Source organism: Arachis duranensis, chromosome 10, assembly GCF_000817695.3.
Source record: "Arachis duranensis cultivar V14167 chromosome 10, aradu.V14167.gnm2.J7QH, whole genome shotgun sequence".
NCBI classification, from domain to species: domain Eukaryota; kingdom Viridiplantae; phylum Streptophyta; class Magnoliopsida; order Fabales; family Fabaceae; genus Arachis; species Arachis duranensis.
Genome location: NC_029781.3, coordinates 100,704,096 through 100,722,110, shown reverse-complemented (window position 1 = coordinate 100,722,110; position 18,015 = coordinate 100,704,096). Strand labels below are relative to the sequence as shown.

The window sequence follows — 18,015 nt, the reverse complement described above, 5'->3', positions numbered from 1 at the left end:
TAAAATTTTTATAAACTAAATGTTTATAGTTTGACTTTTGTTAAAAAAAAAAAACAGCATAAAATATTAAGACAAAAAAAAAGACAAGAATGATTATAAAATTTGCGAAAATCCAAAAGAGAAATTTGGCTTTCTAAAGATGATTTTAATTTGACAAATATAATAGACCAATTTTTTTTTTCACAGATATAAAACAATTCATATGTCTAATCCAACTTTTTGTTGAAATTTTAATATTTAATTAAAAAGTACATACAAAATTAAGAAAAAAAAAACTCGATCTCTAAATTAATTTTTTTTTCATTCACATAAAAATTGATAAAAACTATTTACTCGCAGGTAAACATGTCAAATTTAAATGGGGGAAAGAAGATTTAATTTTTTTTTAAGTAGACAACTTATGAAAAATATCAAAAGTAATCTAAAATCATATTTAAGTATATCTCTCAAATACATTTTTAATAAAAATTAAATTTTAAATATTTTAATTATAAAGTTTTAGATGATATCTATAAACGTATATACGAATAGAATAATTTGAACGAACTAAGAACACTTATTGTAAAATTAAAATAAATAAATAAATAAATTACATAAAATTAATATTTAATAATTATTAGATAATTTAATAAGTTTGACTAAATTATTATCTAAATTTTTTAACTATTAACTTTATATAATATAAACAATAGTATGAGAGTCTTTATTATAAATAAAATAAAATAAAATAATAAACTTTCAGTTCATGCATGGAGACTGTTCGAATTTACCTATTTAGCCATGTCTGGCTGTCTTTGTACACTTCACAAACCTAAAAAAGAAGATATGTATGTCCGCTCCATAAAATTTCGTAATTCATTACGTTTATGAACTTCTTTATCTTTTCATGATATATATAGCGAAAATCTATATATATTTATTTTTATGTAAAATTATTAGTAAAAATTTATTAAATAACTTAATATATTTAACTAAATTATTATCTAATAACTTTTAATTTTTAATTTTATACAAAAACAATTATATGCGAATATTCACCGAATACATTGGTATTTTTAAAACTAATTGTGATGCTAGTTATTTTGATTCGGGTGATAGTGTTGGTTTTACTTGTGTTATTAGAAATTGTAATGGAAATTGACAAAGGAGATGTTTGGAAATGATTGAGAGTAATAGTATTTTTCAAGAAAAATTGTTTGTTATTTGGAGAGGATATCTTTTAGCTTGGAATGTGGATCAACGAGATGTTATTTGTGAGACGGACTGTGTGGAAGCATTTAATTTTGTTACTCAAGATGGTTTTGGGTTTATTGATTCATTGGTGCTCAAAATAAGAGATATCATGCATTGGAATTGGCATGTTGACTTTTATTTAATTACGAGAGATACAAATACGATAGCAAACACTATGACAAAGATGACGATAAAATTACAATTTTTATATGTGAAATTTCCTTTACTTTTGGAAAAATTTAAAAATAATCTAAAATAAGATTATCCATCTATTTAAACAATTTCTTTATTTTATTTGTTTTGTTTTTTTATTTAATTTATTTCAATAAAAAAAAAATATTCACCGGATACATTATTTCACTGTTGCCGGTTGAGAGTGACTCTTTTCCCCTCTTAAAAACATCATAGCATCACGCACATCATCAAATATTTAAAGGAAAGAGTAATAATGTAACCATAATAAACTACTCTTCCACTTAGTTATTACTGAAGTATTGTATACGAAATGGTTCAAGATAATTATTATAAGATTGACTTATTCACTCATGTGCTCCTAATTGAAACCACCTCACTATATTTTTTTTTCAATTATATTATGTATATATTAAAATTAATTATTAAAGTCAGTTTTTTTTAATTAAAAATAAAAAAATTTAATTTGTGATCTCTTAAATAAATATAAAAAGATAATATCATTTGAATTATAACTTATTAATAATTATTAAAATCAGTTATTAGTATAAAATATATGTTAAAATATAAATACATATTAAAAATAAATTAAAGTACATATGCATTTAAGTAACTAATTTTGATAATTAATTCTAATATATGAATAACATTTTCATTTTTATTTGCTTTTTGCACCCAATTAATTAAACAAGATAATAATTCGCATTATTTTATCGAAAGTCAAGTTGAAACCTATGGCTATAACTTTATCACTACATTTCGACGAGTTTCAGCTCTCTTGTTTATTACTTGTGCAAAATAGGTTTTGGAACTGATTTTTTTTTCACAATTTTGGACGGTGTCTGATTTTATTCGTTTTCTACGAATAATGTATTATCTTTTTGAAATTTAATACTAAAATATTATTATTTCAAAATTAATTAATCATATGCTAATTTTTTTATTATTATAATAAATTATAATTAAAAATAAAATAATAAATTAATTGCTACTTAATAAAAAAAAGTAATATTTGGATAATTAGTTTCAAATTTAAAAAATAATATTTTGATAATAAATTTCGAAAAAAAATTATACGTTAATAAAATAGTTCATATTTTGCATTTTCTAAGCCATATTATTATTATTATTATTATTATTATTATTATTATTATTATTATTTTGATACACGGACGTTTGCAATGGACATGGGACTACTGCCCAAACATTTAGGAGGGGCTCCTAATTAATTATCCGTGGCAGATTTCCCTTCTAATCAATCGAGATTTGTGGCAGATTAAGTTCCTTTTAAACCAAAGTCATGATTAAGTTCATAACATTTGCCGTTATTAGCTAGTAATTATTACTTGTGGAAGTGACATTACTGCATACAATGATTAACTAGTGTGTGGTTGTTGTGTTTGCAAATCCAGAAACACTATAGCTATACATGGATAGAGACACATGAACGATTTTTTGGACGCGAGTTAATTAAATTAAAACTATATATTAAAACGAAGAGCTGGATCATCTCATGATGACTAGAAATATTTGTCTGGATCATTTAAGCACCTCCTTGTGTGGTTGCACATTTAAAAGTATTTTCTTACTTAAAATATTTTGAATCTACAAAAAAACGTAACCTCCTTTTGGTGATGGTTGTTCACTCGAGCGATTCAACTGATCACGCATCATGTGATCATGTGAGTGCTCATCATTTGACCATCTTATTCTTTCATTTTAATAATCTTCTACATCTTATGTGTTAATGAAAAATGATTATTGATACTACCGTTACAAATCCGATGTCATAATTCGGCATTATATACAATAACTCGGCATTATGTACTATAACTCGACATTATATGTTACAATCAGACATTATCACTTGTTAAAACATATTAATTGCTCTTCAATTCAGATGATCAATAGAAACGTAACCGACCTATTTTATCTCACCTATAAAGGTATGATATTTTATCTTCAAAGGGGACATTGAATTCTCAATACTGACTTAATCTTCGGAGTGCCTTTGCAGGTACACTCCCCCCTTGTTCCTTACTCACGCTCTGCGCAATTGGACATCTCCTTGGAGAAAAGCTCGGACTTCCACAAAATCTCAAAGGTCGGCACCGAAGATAACAACTCGGCGTTGACTCCCAGGGACCGAGCTCTCCCATCAGGTATCCATATAAGAACAATTGGCGCCCACCGTGGGGCATCGAAATAAACACCCTTCTTTCTATAGGCCCCATTTCCTTCCAATGGCTTCAAACTTACCTGCACCTTTGTAAACAAAGGTCATATAGTAAATCATTAAGGCCCGAAAAAGGCCGATCTATATCTGTTTTTCCGATCATTATCTGTCATCTCTCTATTTTTCAATTCATCTCTGGTTTATCTATTTGTCGATCTATATCTGTTTTGCCGATTTATATCTGTTTTTCCGATTTATATCTGCTTTTTTGATCATTATCTGTCATCTCTGTATTTTTCAAATCATCTGATATATTTATTTGCCGATCTATATCTGTTTTTTCGATCAATATTTGTCATCTTTATTTTTCGATTCATCTATGGTATATCTATTTGCCGATCTTTATCTGTTTTTTCGATCTATATCTGCTTTTTCGATCATCATCTGTCATCTCTATATTTTTCAAATCATCTGATATATTTATTTGCCGATCTATATCTGCTTTTTCGATCAATATTTGTCATCTTTATTTTTCAATTCATCTATGGCATATCTATTTGCCGATCTATATCTGTTTTTTCGGTCTATATCTGTTTTTCCGATCATTATCTGTCATCTCTCTATTTTTTAATTCATCTCTGGTTTATCTATTTGCCGATCTATATCTATTTTTCCGATCTATATCTGCTTTTTCGATCATTATCTGTCATCTCTGTATTTTTCAAATCATCTGATATATTTATTTGCCGATCTACATCTGCTTTTTCGATCAATATCTGTCATCTTTATTTTTCAATTCATCTATGTTATATATATTTGCCGATCTATATCTGTTTTTTCGATCTATATCTGTTTTTTCGACCATTATCTGTCATCTCTCTATTTTTCAATTCATCTCTGGTATATCTATTTGCCTATCTATATCTGTTTTTCCGATCTATATCTATTTTTTCGATCATTATCTGTCATCACTAATTTTTCAATTCATCTCTGGTTTATCTATTTGTCGATCTATATCTGTTTTGCCGATCTATATCTGTTATCTGATTTTCTGATCTATATGTCATTTCTACTTTCCAATTTATATATGTTATCTGTATTTGCCGATCTTTATCAGCTATCTCTAGTTGCCAATTTATATCTGATATCTCTATTTGCCAATTTATATCTGATCTCTCTATTTGCCGATCTATATCTGATTTTCTGATCTACATCTGTTATATCTATTTGCCGATCTATTTATGTCATCTCTACTTTCCAATTTATATCTGTTATCTCTATTTGCCGATCTTTATCAGTTATCTCTAGTTGTCAATTTATATCTGATATCTCTATTTGCCAAATTATATCTGATATCTCTATCTGCCGATCTAAATCTGATTTTTCGATCTATATCTGTTATATCTATTTGCCGATCTAAATCTGTCATCTCTATTTGTCGATTTATATTTGTTATCTCTATTTGTCAATCTATATCTGTTATATCTATTTTTCGATCCATATCTATCATCTCTATTTGCATATCTATTATCTCTAATTGTCGATCAACATCTGTTATCTCTATTTTCCGATCCATATTTGTCATCTCTATTTGCCGACCTATATATGTCATCTCTATTTGTCGACCTATATTTGTTATCCCTATTCGCTGACCTATATCTGTTTTTCTATTTTCAAATCTATATCTATTATCTTTATTTTCAGATTTATATCAATAATTATCCGAGCTATATCAATCATTATCACTCTTTGTCAAATCTATATCAACTATCTTCCGAACTATGACTATCAACGATCTTCAATCAATTATCCATTCGAGATAAATCTTCAATTCAAAGTCGCATCGTTTACACATGCGCAATCAAACACAATCTTCAATCAATTATCCATTTGCGATAATTCTTCAATTCAAAGTCGCATCGTTTACACATGCGCAATCAAACTCAGTCTTCAATTCCGAACTATGACTATAAACAGTCAACAAACTCAATCACATATCATACAAGTACAAACACTTATCCATTCGCGACAACTCTTCAATTCAAAGTCGCATCGTTTACACATGCGCAATCAAATCACCAAACAACGGTGAATTAACTCAATATTCTTGCCCAACCAATTCACTTTTATCAACATCGTCTCAGCAACTATTCAAATTAACTACTCGGTTCCATGAAAAAACCTAACCGTTGCATCTATTAAATCAACGGTTCAAAATTTCAATGGAAAAATCAAAGGCACAATCAATGACAAGACTACTACACTTTCCAATACACATTAACTTCAAATTACGTCTGAAAATTCAAATTATTCATTATTTTAATAAAGTAAGTTGATCTGGGGGCTCTATACCTATAACTCAAATCGCCGAGTTATAACTAAAAAAAAAGCTCAACCTGCTTTATCAAAATATAGCCAGGCTAAGCTTGGGGGCTATGATACGACCGTTACAAATCCGATGTCATAATTCGGCATTATATACAATAACTCGGCATTATGCACCATAACTCGGCACTTTACGTTATAACTCGGCATTATACGTTACAATCAGACATTATCACTTGTTAAAACCTATTAATTGCTCTTCAATTCAGATGATCAATAGAAATGTAACTGACCTATTTTATCTCACCTATAAAGGTATGATATTTTATCTTCAAAGGGGACATTGAATTCTCAATACTGACTTAATCTTCGGAGTGCCTTTGCAGGTACACTCCCTCCTTGTTCCTTGCTCACGCTCTGCGCAATTGGACATCTCCTTGGAGAAAAGCTCGGACTTCCACAAAATCTCAAATGTCAGCACCGAAGATAACAACTCGGCGTCGACTCCCAGGGACCGAGCTCTCCCATCAGGTATCCATACAAGAACAATTATAAATTGTATTCCAAATATATACATGATATTCAAATTACGGAAAATTGTTAATCCGAAGAACGTAGATTAATATTGATGATAGAATAAAGTAGAAAGATGAAAAATGTACACTAGACCAGAGACTAGCGATTTTTTTTTTGACAAAGACAAGCGATTTGCATCTATTTAAAGGATGCGTCAAAATTTGAGATAGAATTAAGACCTCTCTCTCTCTCTCTCTCTCTCTCTCAAAGTAAAATTTTAAAATAGTCTTTAAAATTTATTATTATTTTTAAATTGGTCTCTTTTAAATTTCAATTTACTCGATTCAACCCTCAAATTTTTAAACATAATTTACGTTTGTCTCTGGTATGATCGTTGTTAACTTTTAACAAAATGATCTACTTGGCCTAGAGAACACCATGGTCCATGGTAGAGGGATAATAATTAAAGAATTAATCTCTACATGCAAGTTATTTAACTAATTAAGTCTAATGAAGTAGCTTTAACTTAATTCACTTTTATCAGTTCTATGCGTTACTACTTCTAACAAACTTTTGACTTAACATACAAATATATATAACTGCCTTTTTCATGGGAATTTCATTTTCTTTTTCGAATTTTCTCAACAATTTTCTGTATTTTTTAACGTTCTCTTCCATCTCTGCGTTTCTCTTCCTTTTCTATGTTCTCTTCATTCAAGATCAATGCTCTTTTATCTGAATATTTGGATCAAAGTTCTTTTTGAAGACAATGAATGATTCAAGTTCACACTGTCAATTAAACCAGAGTGAATTAGATTATTGTTTTGAATCGAATCAAGTGGCTAAAGTGTGGTTCGAATCTAGTTAATATAGTTCGTTAGTAGTTCATACTTCTGTAGTTGAATACTTTTGTTGTTGTTTGTGAAAATTATTGTCCATGGTTGATTGTTTGAATTTGAATGTAATGTACGGATTATGAATCTGAATTATTATTTTGATGAATCTGTTCCATTCATAGTTTCGGTGTATTTGGAATTATAAATCGACGTATTTTGAAAATGCTTTCGCTGTATTTTCAAGTTCAGACTGTTAATTGAACTATGACGAATTGTATTATTGTTTTGAATCGAATCAAGTGGTTGAGGTGTAGTTCGAATCTAGTTAATGTAGTTCGTTAGTAGTTTATGATTCTGTAGTTGAATAATTTTGTTTTTGTTTGTGAAAATTGTTGTTTATGGTTGATGGTTTGATTTGAATGTAATGTATGAGTTCTGAATAAGAATTATTATTTTTGATGAATATGTTCCGTTCCCAATTTCAGTGTATTTGGAATTATAAATTGGTGTATTTTTGGAAATGCTTTCGGTGCATTTTTAAGTTCAGGCTGCCAATTGAACCAGGACGAATTGTATTATTATTTTGAATCAAATCAAGTAGTTGAGATGTGATTCAAATTTTGTTAATGTAGTTCATTAGAAGTTTATGATTCTGTAGTTGAATAATTTTGTTTTTGTTGATAAAAATTGCTATTCATGGTTGATGATTTGAATTTGAATGTAATGTACTAGTTCTGAATCCGAATTATTATTTTGATGAATATATTTCGTTCCCAATTTTAATGTATTTGAAATTATAAATTGGTATATTTTAAAAATATTTTCAGTATATTTTCAGTTTCTGTGAGATGTTGATGAGAAGCTTGTGCTAAAGGTTAGGATAACTTTTAACACGCTTACTGACGTTAGGATTTTTGCTAGTAAAGAATTTTATAAAAATAATCGCATTGTAGATATAGTTCCTAAACCAGCAGAAATCCCTTCGTGCAAACGTTTGGTTGTCACAAGTAACAAACCCCTTTAAAATTGATAACTGAGTATTTAAACATCGGGTCGTCTTCTCAAGGAATTGCAGGGAGGTATGTTCTTATTATTGGTTATGCAAAGGTATATTTTGGGGTTTTCAAAAGGGTTGAACAAGTAATATAAAATAACAAGTCGTCAAAATAATAATTAGTAAAGCTCTTGGCAAGGTATGAGAACTGGAAGTCCTATCCCAGTTATCCTTATCAATTGTGATGAGAATTGGATTTTTCTCCCACTAAGTCAACCTCTAACTATGAAGGTAAGTTAAGTGGATGAATTAATTTTAATTCCTCAAGTCCTAGTCTTTCCTTGGAAAAGGCTAGAGTTAGTGGAACCCAAATTAATTCTTGAAGAATTCCAATTTTCAGTCAATAATGAGTTTGATAACTCAAGAGTCACCAATTAATCAACCAGAGCCAAAAAGTAGAAAAATCTAAATTATTTATATCATAAATAAAAGAAACAAATCATAGATCTGAAAGTACCTCAAATTATATTAAATAGAAAGTTAGATTGAACATAGAAATCCATAAGCCAAATTGGCAACATCAAGTAATCAACTAAAGTAATAAATAAAAGTATAAAATAAATTAAAGGAACATTGAACCTGTGATGAAGAAGTTGAAATCCTAATCCTAATCCTAAATCCTAAGAGAGAGGAGAGAGCCTCTCTCTCTAAAAACTACATCTAAAACCTAAAATTGAATTATGATCTGATATGAATTGATGTCTTGAGTCTCTGCATGTTCTCGGACTTTAATCTGTGTTTCTGGGCCGAAAACTGGGTTAAAATGCGGCCCGAAATCTGTGCCAGCGACTTCTGTAATTCTGCAGATCGCGCTCGTCACGCGTTCGCGTCGTCTACGCGTTCGCGTCACTCAGCATTTCTCGTACCATGCGTGCGCGTCGTCCACGCTTTCGCGTCGTTCGTGCAGCTTCCAATCCGCGCGGTCGCGTCAGGCACGCGAGCGCGTCATGGTAATTCCTTCTATTTTGCGCGGTCGCGTGAGCCATGCGACCGCGTGAAAAAGGTCCTTAGGAAGCAAGTTATTAATCATAGGATATTTTTAGGAAGGAATTGTAAATACATGCAAATCATATGAATAAGTGGGTGAAAAGCTTGATAAAATCACTCAATAAAACACAATATAAACCATAAAATAGTGATTTATCACTTACCTTCAAATTGATATGAGGCTAGTGGGGAGCGGTTGTTGAATGTGCAAAGGAGATAGCATTGTGCAGCACGTTGACGGTAGGTCGTGTGCAGATTGATACTTGTGTCATGGAAGTGATTCAGGAAAGAATTTGTCTCACTGTTGGTTCCAGGGACTATGACGTCTTGGTGAAAGAGGTTAGTCATGATGCATGTACTGCACAGTGCAAGGGGTTTTCTATGATAATGACATCACCAACTTTGAGATTTTAAACCATGATATAACAAAACCAAGTACAACAAAGGATACCGGGCAGAGAAGGTAACCGAACCCATCAAAGGAGGAAGGCCATGATGAAGGGTTGATGATGGTGGTGCAACAGGGAGAGGAGGATGATGACAAGGACATATTAGTCATTTCGAATGATATTTTGAATGAATGGTTTAAATGTAGTACCAATCGCAATTGCCAGAAAATAGTAATTTATCAAGTCGTTAGTGGCAACAATCAAGGGATTTCTACTTTTGGAGTTGGAAACGGTGCTAACTATAAAGCAGACTCGGATAGGACAGTTACATGTGATTTTGGTTCTATGTGCAATGGGCTGAATAGGGTTACAAAAAAGGAGAAACAAAATAATAAAAAGAAAAAGAAGGCTATTTTACGGGCTGGGCTAGGAAAAAAGAATAGCACTGATAGGGAAGATGGGTCCAGCTGGCTGGGCCTTGCCTCTTCGGCTGTTGGACACAACCCGGTGGGGGATGGGAGCTCGAAACATCTTCTTTCTCCTGTGCAGCACCAACGGGAACTAGATGGCGTGATCTCGGTTGAAGGGGACGGTGACCGCTACGTCGGAGACGAAAACAGTGGAAGCCTTCGGCCAGCAGATCGGGAAAGGTTCCTGGTCCGTGGTGGGGATGGCCGCACTCAATCTACTAGAGAAGCTGGTGATGGAAAACCGATGGGGCTGGTCTGACCGGTGGAGCAGCAGTCTCACCAAGTCGGTTCGTGGAAGATGAAGCCTTTGGCGGCGCGAAACGGATGGTGGTTAGAGTAAGGGCGGTTGGAGTTGATGACGGTGCTGCGGTGGAGGGCGAGTCGTTCGTGGATCTGTCTCTGGAGAATGATGCGGCTGCAGCGCATGGGGACCAAGACGGGAACCATGCTGCGCTGGGGGCTGGTCAGGAAATTTTCAGGACCAAAGTGGAGGTAGTGGGGTTGTTGGAGGGGTTGGGAAAGGTTGTGGAGGTGTTGGACCGGGGCAAGGACATTGTGCTAAAGAGAATGGGGACAGTGACTCTCAGTGCTTTGAGGAGCAAATGTTGGAAAACAGATTGACCTGGGAGCTGGCGAGGGAATCGGGTGCTTGTTGTATAATGAAGAAGATGACATCATGGCAATTCTTCAAGCGCAAAACGAAGAAATAGCACAAAAGAGAAAAATGGCAAAACAAAAGGCAAAGATGAGGCGGTGCAGACCCAAAACTAAAAAATAGGTGTGTGAATATAGTTCTAAATGACTTTTAGTTCTTGGAATGTTAGGGGGTTACGGGGTGACGGAAAGATGAGAATGGTGAAGGATTTAAAAAAGAAAAATAACTTGAGCATGGTAGGTTTGATTGAGACTAAAAGACAGGTTGTGACTAGATTTGACGTTGAAAGGATTTGGGGAAATGTTGGGGCGGGGTGGGAATATGTAGGGTTGGATGGTGCATTTGGTGGTCTTTTGATGATATGGGATGACATATTTTTTAAATTGAATAATTACTATAAAGGAGAAATATGGTTATGCGTTGAAGGTGTCTTGCTAAAGAATAGCTTCCACTATGCTTTTTTCTTGGTCTATGGTGCACATAATAGGGAGGAGAAGAGTTATGTGTGGGAGGAGTTGAGTTACATTGCTGGGCTGTGTCAGGTACCTTGCTGTTTTATGGGAGACTTTAATGCGATAGTGAATGTGGAGGAACGGAAAGGCATCGTTAACTTACCTCTGTCTACAGGAGAATTCAAGTCTTGGATGCACGATATGCACTTAATAGATCTGCCACTTATAGACTGCAAGTTTAGGTGGTTTCGAGGTCGTTCGTGCAGTCGAATTGATAGAGCTATGGTTAGTGTAGAATGGATGAAAGAGTTCCCTGAGACTTGGTTAAGAGGCGAACCAAGGGGCTTGTCAGATCACTGCTCTATTATTATCGAAGATAAGAGGATGAGGGGAGGTCCTAGGCCTTTTTGAAGCCTGGATTCGTGGTTTACACATGAAGGTTTTCTTAGAATGGTTAAGGAGGAATGGAGAGGGTTAAGGGAGTTGCAGTTTACAGAAATAATGAAGGCATTGACGGGACCTTTGGGAAGATGGCATAAAGACAACTTTGGTGAGATGGACAAGAAGATCTTGAAGCTTGAGGAAGAGATAAAAAAGGGAGATGGCATGGTAAGTAATGGAGTGTATGATGGAACTATGGAGGCTAGAAGGAAGGCATTAGTTACTTGTTGTGAGAGGTGGTATGTCAGGAAAGAAATTCACTGGAAGCAAATGTCTCGATCTCGACAAGCAAAGGAAATGGACAGGAACACAAGATACTTTCACCATATAGCGTCGGCAAGAAGGAGGAATAATCGGATTGATGCTCTGATAGTTAATGATAGATTGGTTAGGAACCAAGCTAGAATAAAAATAGCCGTTAGAGAGTTTTATAAAGATCTGTATCATCAGGGAAGCTCTCCTTTGTTGGGGTTCAGAGATGGTTTGGTGAAAAGGATAGATGAGGAAGAATATATGACCTTGGAGGCGATGCATTCGACTGAGGAAATTAGAGAGGCAGTGTGGGATTGTGAGTCATCGAAGGTGCCAGGTTGTGATGGGTACAACATGAATTTCATAAAAAGGTGTTGGGATAAGATTGGGGCAGAATTTACGGCATTTGTGATGGGATTCTTTCAGAATCCAAGTTACCGGCAGATTCTAATATTATGTGGGTGGCGTTGGCCCCTAAGTTCATTGGTGCGAAAGAGATTAAAGACCTCAGACCTATTAGTATGGTTGGATGTGTGTACAAGATTATCTCGAAGGTGCTAGTTATGAGGATGAGAGTAGTGATGCCAGGATTAGTAGGGGAGACTCAGAGTGCGTTTGTGAAGGGTATGAAAATTTATGATGGGGTTCTCAGAGCCTGTGAAACAGTGCACTGGCTTACAAGGAGAAAGAAGGAGGCAGCCATAATCAAGTTAGATTTTTAAAAAGCATATGACAGGGTCAAGAGAAGTTTTGTGGATATTGTGCTGCAAAAGATAGAATTTGGGCGTAGGTGGAGGGCGTGGGTTATGGAGTGTGTGACCACAGCTTCTATATCAGTCTTGATTAATGGTTCGCCATCTAAACCGTTTAAAATGGAAAGGGGCTTGAGACAAGGTGACCCGCTTTTTCCTTTTCTTTTTGTGCTGGTTGTGGATGTTCTGCATCGAATGGTGGGTGAAGCAGTCAGGATCGGACGTATTTTCCCCCTGGTGGTTGGTCGAGACAGTGTGGAGCTATCACACCTTCAGTTTGCTGATGACACTATTCTGTTTTACCCACCAGAAAATGAGACTATGAAGAATTACAAGTGGCTGCTACGATGGTTTGAGTTAATGTCTGGACTCAGTATTAATTACGAAAAATCCAGTTTGATTCCAATCAATTTTGAAGAGCTGTGGGTACAACATATGTGTAGTTTGTGGGGTTGTAAGGAAGATACCCTCCCTGTTAAGTACCTTGGAATCCCCTTAGGAGCTAATCCAAGGCTGGTTAAGACCTGGAAGCCTATAACCGATAAGGTGGAAGACAAACTAAGCCTTTGGAAAACTAAGGTGCTAAACAAAGCGGGAAAGGTAGTGCTTATCAAATCAGTCTTGAACAGCTTGCCAGTGTATTATTTGAGTTTATACAAGATGCCGAAGCCAGTTGCTAAGAAGTTAATTTCATTACAGAGAAGATTTCTATGAAGTAAGGAGGATGGGAGGAATGGTATGGCATTGGTGAGAATGGAGTTGGTGCAAGCCCCTAAAAAGTTAGGTGGATTGGGAGTTGGAGACGCTATGATTCGTAACACTGCACTGTTGTTTAAGTAGTGGTGGCGCTTTGCTAAAGAAGAGTGCCCGCTGTGGAAGAAGGTGGTCTGTTCCTGTAATAATCTGAGGCCAAATGAGCTATTGTCTACTCAGGTACTGCGCACTAGAGGAGGCCCATAGAAAGATATTTGCCATATACAAATTAAGGAGCCACATCTAAGGGATAAGATGATTACCGGTCTGGCTATGGAGATTGGTGATGGACGGTGAACTCGGTTTTGGAAGGATGTTTGGCCACATTGTGGATCCTTAAAAGATCGGCTCCCCAGGCTTTTCTCTATTTCAAACAAATGTGATTCGGTTATTGGGGAGTGTGGGTTTTGGGATGGGTTAGAATGGGTTTGGAACTTTCAATGGAGGTGAGAGCTGTTTCAGTGGGAGTTAGACCTTTTGAGTCAGTTACATGAGGTTTTGAGACCTGTAAGGCAAGTGAATAATAGGGAGGATAAAGTTGTGTGAAAATATAATAGACTTGGTATATTTTTGACTAACTCCTTTTTGCAGGTGCTACAAGAAGGAATGCTATCAGAAGACGTTATCAGTTACAGCTTCACAAAGACCATATGGAAAGGGTTGGTACCACCGAGGGTGGAGCTGTTTGCTTGGTTTGTCCTGGTAGGCAGGGTGAATATCAAGGAATGGCTAAGTCGGTTCGGGATTATTAGCCAGGATGATAAGAGTTGTGTTTTATGTAATAAGGATGTTGAGCAAGTACATCACTTGTTTTTTGGCTGTGAATTTGCTTGGCAGGTGTGGAGTACTTGAATATCTGTGTTTGGCCAGCACTGGTCGTTCCTGGAGTTAGTGAAGGACCACTTCCTAAGTTGGACAGATGAGCTGTGTAGAAAAGAGGATCGGAAGGAGCGTTTGAGGTGCTTTTGTGCGATCATTTGGCATATTTGAATGGAGAGAAATAGAAGGATATTTCAGAATAAAAGTAAAGGCGTAGAAGATATCATCAACATGACCATACTTAGCTGCGACGAGTAGAGGGGTGTATATTCCTAGTGTTATTGATGGCTATGCCGGAGATGACATGAGGATTTCTGTTATTTTGGTTATGATACCATTTGGAGTTGCCTACTTGTTTATACAGTTTATTGCTTTTTGCTCCACATTAGTGTGTTGAGCTCTTTTACTTAAAAAAATAACTTTAACACGCTTGAAAAAGTTAGAAAATTCTACAAAGATTATTCTAAAGCTTATTTAAATCCAAAATACACGAAATTACTTAATGATAACTCAAAATTCTTTCTCATCTTTCTTCTTTTTTATCATCATCATCATCTTCTTCTTTTCTTATTCATCTTCTCCTTCTTGTTTTACATTTTCATTATTATTCTTGTTTTACTCTCTTAACAAGAATAAAAATAAGAAAAAAAACAAACAAAGAAGAAGAAGAAACACATAATGCTGCAAAATCAGTAAAAAAAAGAGGAACATACATTCATTCAACTAAATAAAATTGTAATACACATGTTCATTCAAATCTAATACGAGAAACGATGTTCTTAAAAGAAGAAATAAGAGCAACAGGAAAAATAAAGAAAGAAAAAAGAATAAAAAATACAGAATTAAAAAAAGACATTTTTATACTTTTGTAGCAAAATTTCAGTGTAAAAACTAAGAAATATATGTGTTATTGTTAAAAAATTTCGGTGTTATTTGTTTTGATAAATTCGAGATAATTCAAAACTCTTCTTCTTCTTTCTCATTTTCTACTTTATTTTCTTCTTTCCTTTTATCTTTTTTTTTCTTTATCTTCTCCTTCTTATTTTCATTTTCTTATAATTCTTTTTGTTTTACTCTTTTGAGAGAAATAAAGCTAAAAAAAAAGAGAAGAAAAAAAAGAATAAATGACAACAATAACATAAATAAAAAAAGAAAAGAAAAAACAAAAATAATAACACCAATAAAAAAAGGAGAAAACGCAAGAAGATAGGAACCATTTTTCATACTTTTTAAAATCGACACACAAAACGTTTGTGAAGTGAATGTTTCATTTGTGTTAGTGAAATACGTGTGTACATGCTATGTATAATAAAATTGATCTTTTGTTAAATTTAGACTAATTTAATTAGATTTAATTGTAAAAAAAATTAAATATATAACGGGTCTCATAATTAAATAACTTGACGAAATTTGTTTCTTGCTCAATATAGCTCTTTCAATTGCTTATAAAACCTAAAACGAGTCTCAAGTTCTCCAAAATTAACGTTGCTATTTTTGTTGAGTGGAAATTTTTATTAATAGAAATCGCCACAAAGAAAAATGTGAGTAACATTTAAAAATATGAGGGACTAAATTGAATTGATTAAAACTTAAAAACCCAATTTAAAGACAATCTCAAATTTCATATACTATTTTAAGTATTTATTTATTTTTATATTATTCTTAATGTTTATGTATAATATTTTTAATTTATGTTAAAATTATTTTTAGATGTTAATTATGCCTAAATCGTTGACTTGAGTAATGTAATACTTAAATTATTTGCGGATACTTTTATAAAATTAAAAATGTAAAAAATAAAATTAAATATTAAAATTATTTTAATAAAATAAAAAAATTAGAGACAAAATATAGTATTTTACCCGTATCCTTAATTTTTTTTAATTAAGTGTATTAGTTACTACTGAAATGTTATGGCTGGCGTGTCAACACAGTTATCCAACAAATTAAACAAAAATCCAATTTATAGGTTTGATTTTCTTGACATTATAAATTTACGGTGACCGAGAAATCTTCATTCCAAGTCTTAATGTATATTGTTATTATTGCTTGCTAATTGTTTAGCTCCAATAAAATTGGTGTTATTTTGAGTATATTAGAATTGGACATAAAAAACTAAGTCTTTCTATTATTCTTAATTTGGTGTTGGTGTGTGACTGTGTGATGGATTTGGTGGAGAGTTAAATCAAACTATAATACATTTCAAATCTTACTGTTTTTTGTGGATTTATTGTTTATAGTTAATATTTATTGTATGTATAATTAGAATATAAACTATTTTTATGAAAGTTTTAATTTGTTTGGATTTATAACAGTAACGAAGTAATAATATTTATTTAAGAGGCTTACTACACATACAAGTCTTTTTGGTTTATAAGTCTTATAAGTTGGCACAAGCTCAACCAAACACACGCGCATTATACTCCCACATTCAAGAGTAAATACACGCACGTTATTCAACCACTTTATGTTTCCTAAACACGCTACTCACCATGCATTATGAACGACTATTCTTCCTCCATGAAAACAAGTTTCTTGCCAAATTTGTTCGATCTCCTTCGTGCGTTCTCTCTTCTCCTTTTCATTCGTTGTTTTACCTGGATTTATTACTGGTATTCTTGCTTCGTTTTTTTTTCGATTTTCATGATTTCTGAAATCAAGCTTTGAAATCGTTTTGAAAATAATGGAACTTCAGAAATACACCCAAAGGATTATAGAAATATACCCAAACGGTTACAGAAATACACTCAAAGGATTACAGAAATATACCCAAAGGATTTAAAAAATAGACCCAAAATTCGTTGAAGTACACCTTATGCATAATTCAGAACTCTTCTTCTTTCTCCTTCCTCATCTTCTGCTGCTTCTTCTTCTTCATATTTTTATTTCATATTCTCATAATTCTTTTTTGGAGGAAAAAATTAAACAAAGAAGAAAAGAATACATAATGTTGCAAAATCAAAAGAAGAACGAGGAAAAACACGACGATGGAGATGAAACACTTCAAAAACGATAAAACGATTTCAGAGTTTGATGTCAAAAAATAATGAAAATCGAGAATAACGAAGAAAGAGAACATAGAGAAAAGCACGTAAATGAAGAAGGAGAAAAAGAAGGCAAGAAATTGGAAAAAAGAAACAGAATTCTTTCAAAAATAAAAAATCTGTTAGAGGCGCGTTTGAGCATAATATCAATTAAAGAACTTGTAAGACTTACATAATAGAATCACTTGTATGTATGTAGAGATTAATCCTTTCTTCAAACACATATACATAATAACTTTTATATTTAAGTGAAATTCATTAATATAAACTCAAAAAATAATAAGATTATTTCGGTCTTTATAAATAAATAATACAATAATATTATATTTTATACAATAAATTTTTATTTCAAAAACCTTTTCAAATTAAAAATAATAAAAGTCACCAAAAAAAAGAAATTAAAAATAATAATTATTAATATTAATAAATAAGTAATAATAAATTTTTATATTAAAATAATATTTGACCTACGTAGTCCGAGTTTTACAATAGTTAAACAAAAATCGCAAGAGAACGTAAGATGCATGACTCATGAATTTAAGGGCGTCCGTGAGGGAACACCCGTGGTCTTAGGACGCTGTAGTGTCGCTGACTTGGAATTCAATTCAAGTCGATCCAATCTTTTCCATCCAACAAACTTCTAATACTAAAAAAAAAAAATTTCCAAGA

The 18,015-nt window shown here is 33.0% G+C and overlaps 1 protein-coding gene across 1 annotated transcript; it reads left to right on the top strand.

The window, feature by feature from the left end:
* Window positions 1–11,735: 11,735 nt before the first annotated feature.
* On the top strand, window positions 11,736–13,444 carry LOC127743072 (uncharacterized). The gene is made up of 3 exons (XM_052255725.1): window positions 11,736–12,435; window positions 12,521–12,602; window positions 12,715–13,444. Exons 1-3 carry the CDS (start codon window positions 11,736–11,738, stop codon window positions 13,442–13,444), a joined length of 1,512 nt encoding a protein of 503 aa, XP_052111685.1.
* The last annotated feature ends 4,571 nt before the right edge of the window (window positions 13,445–18,015 follow it).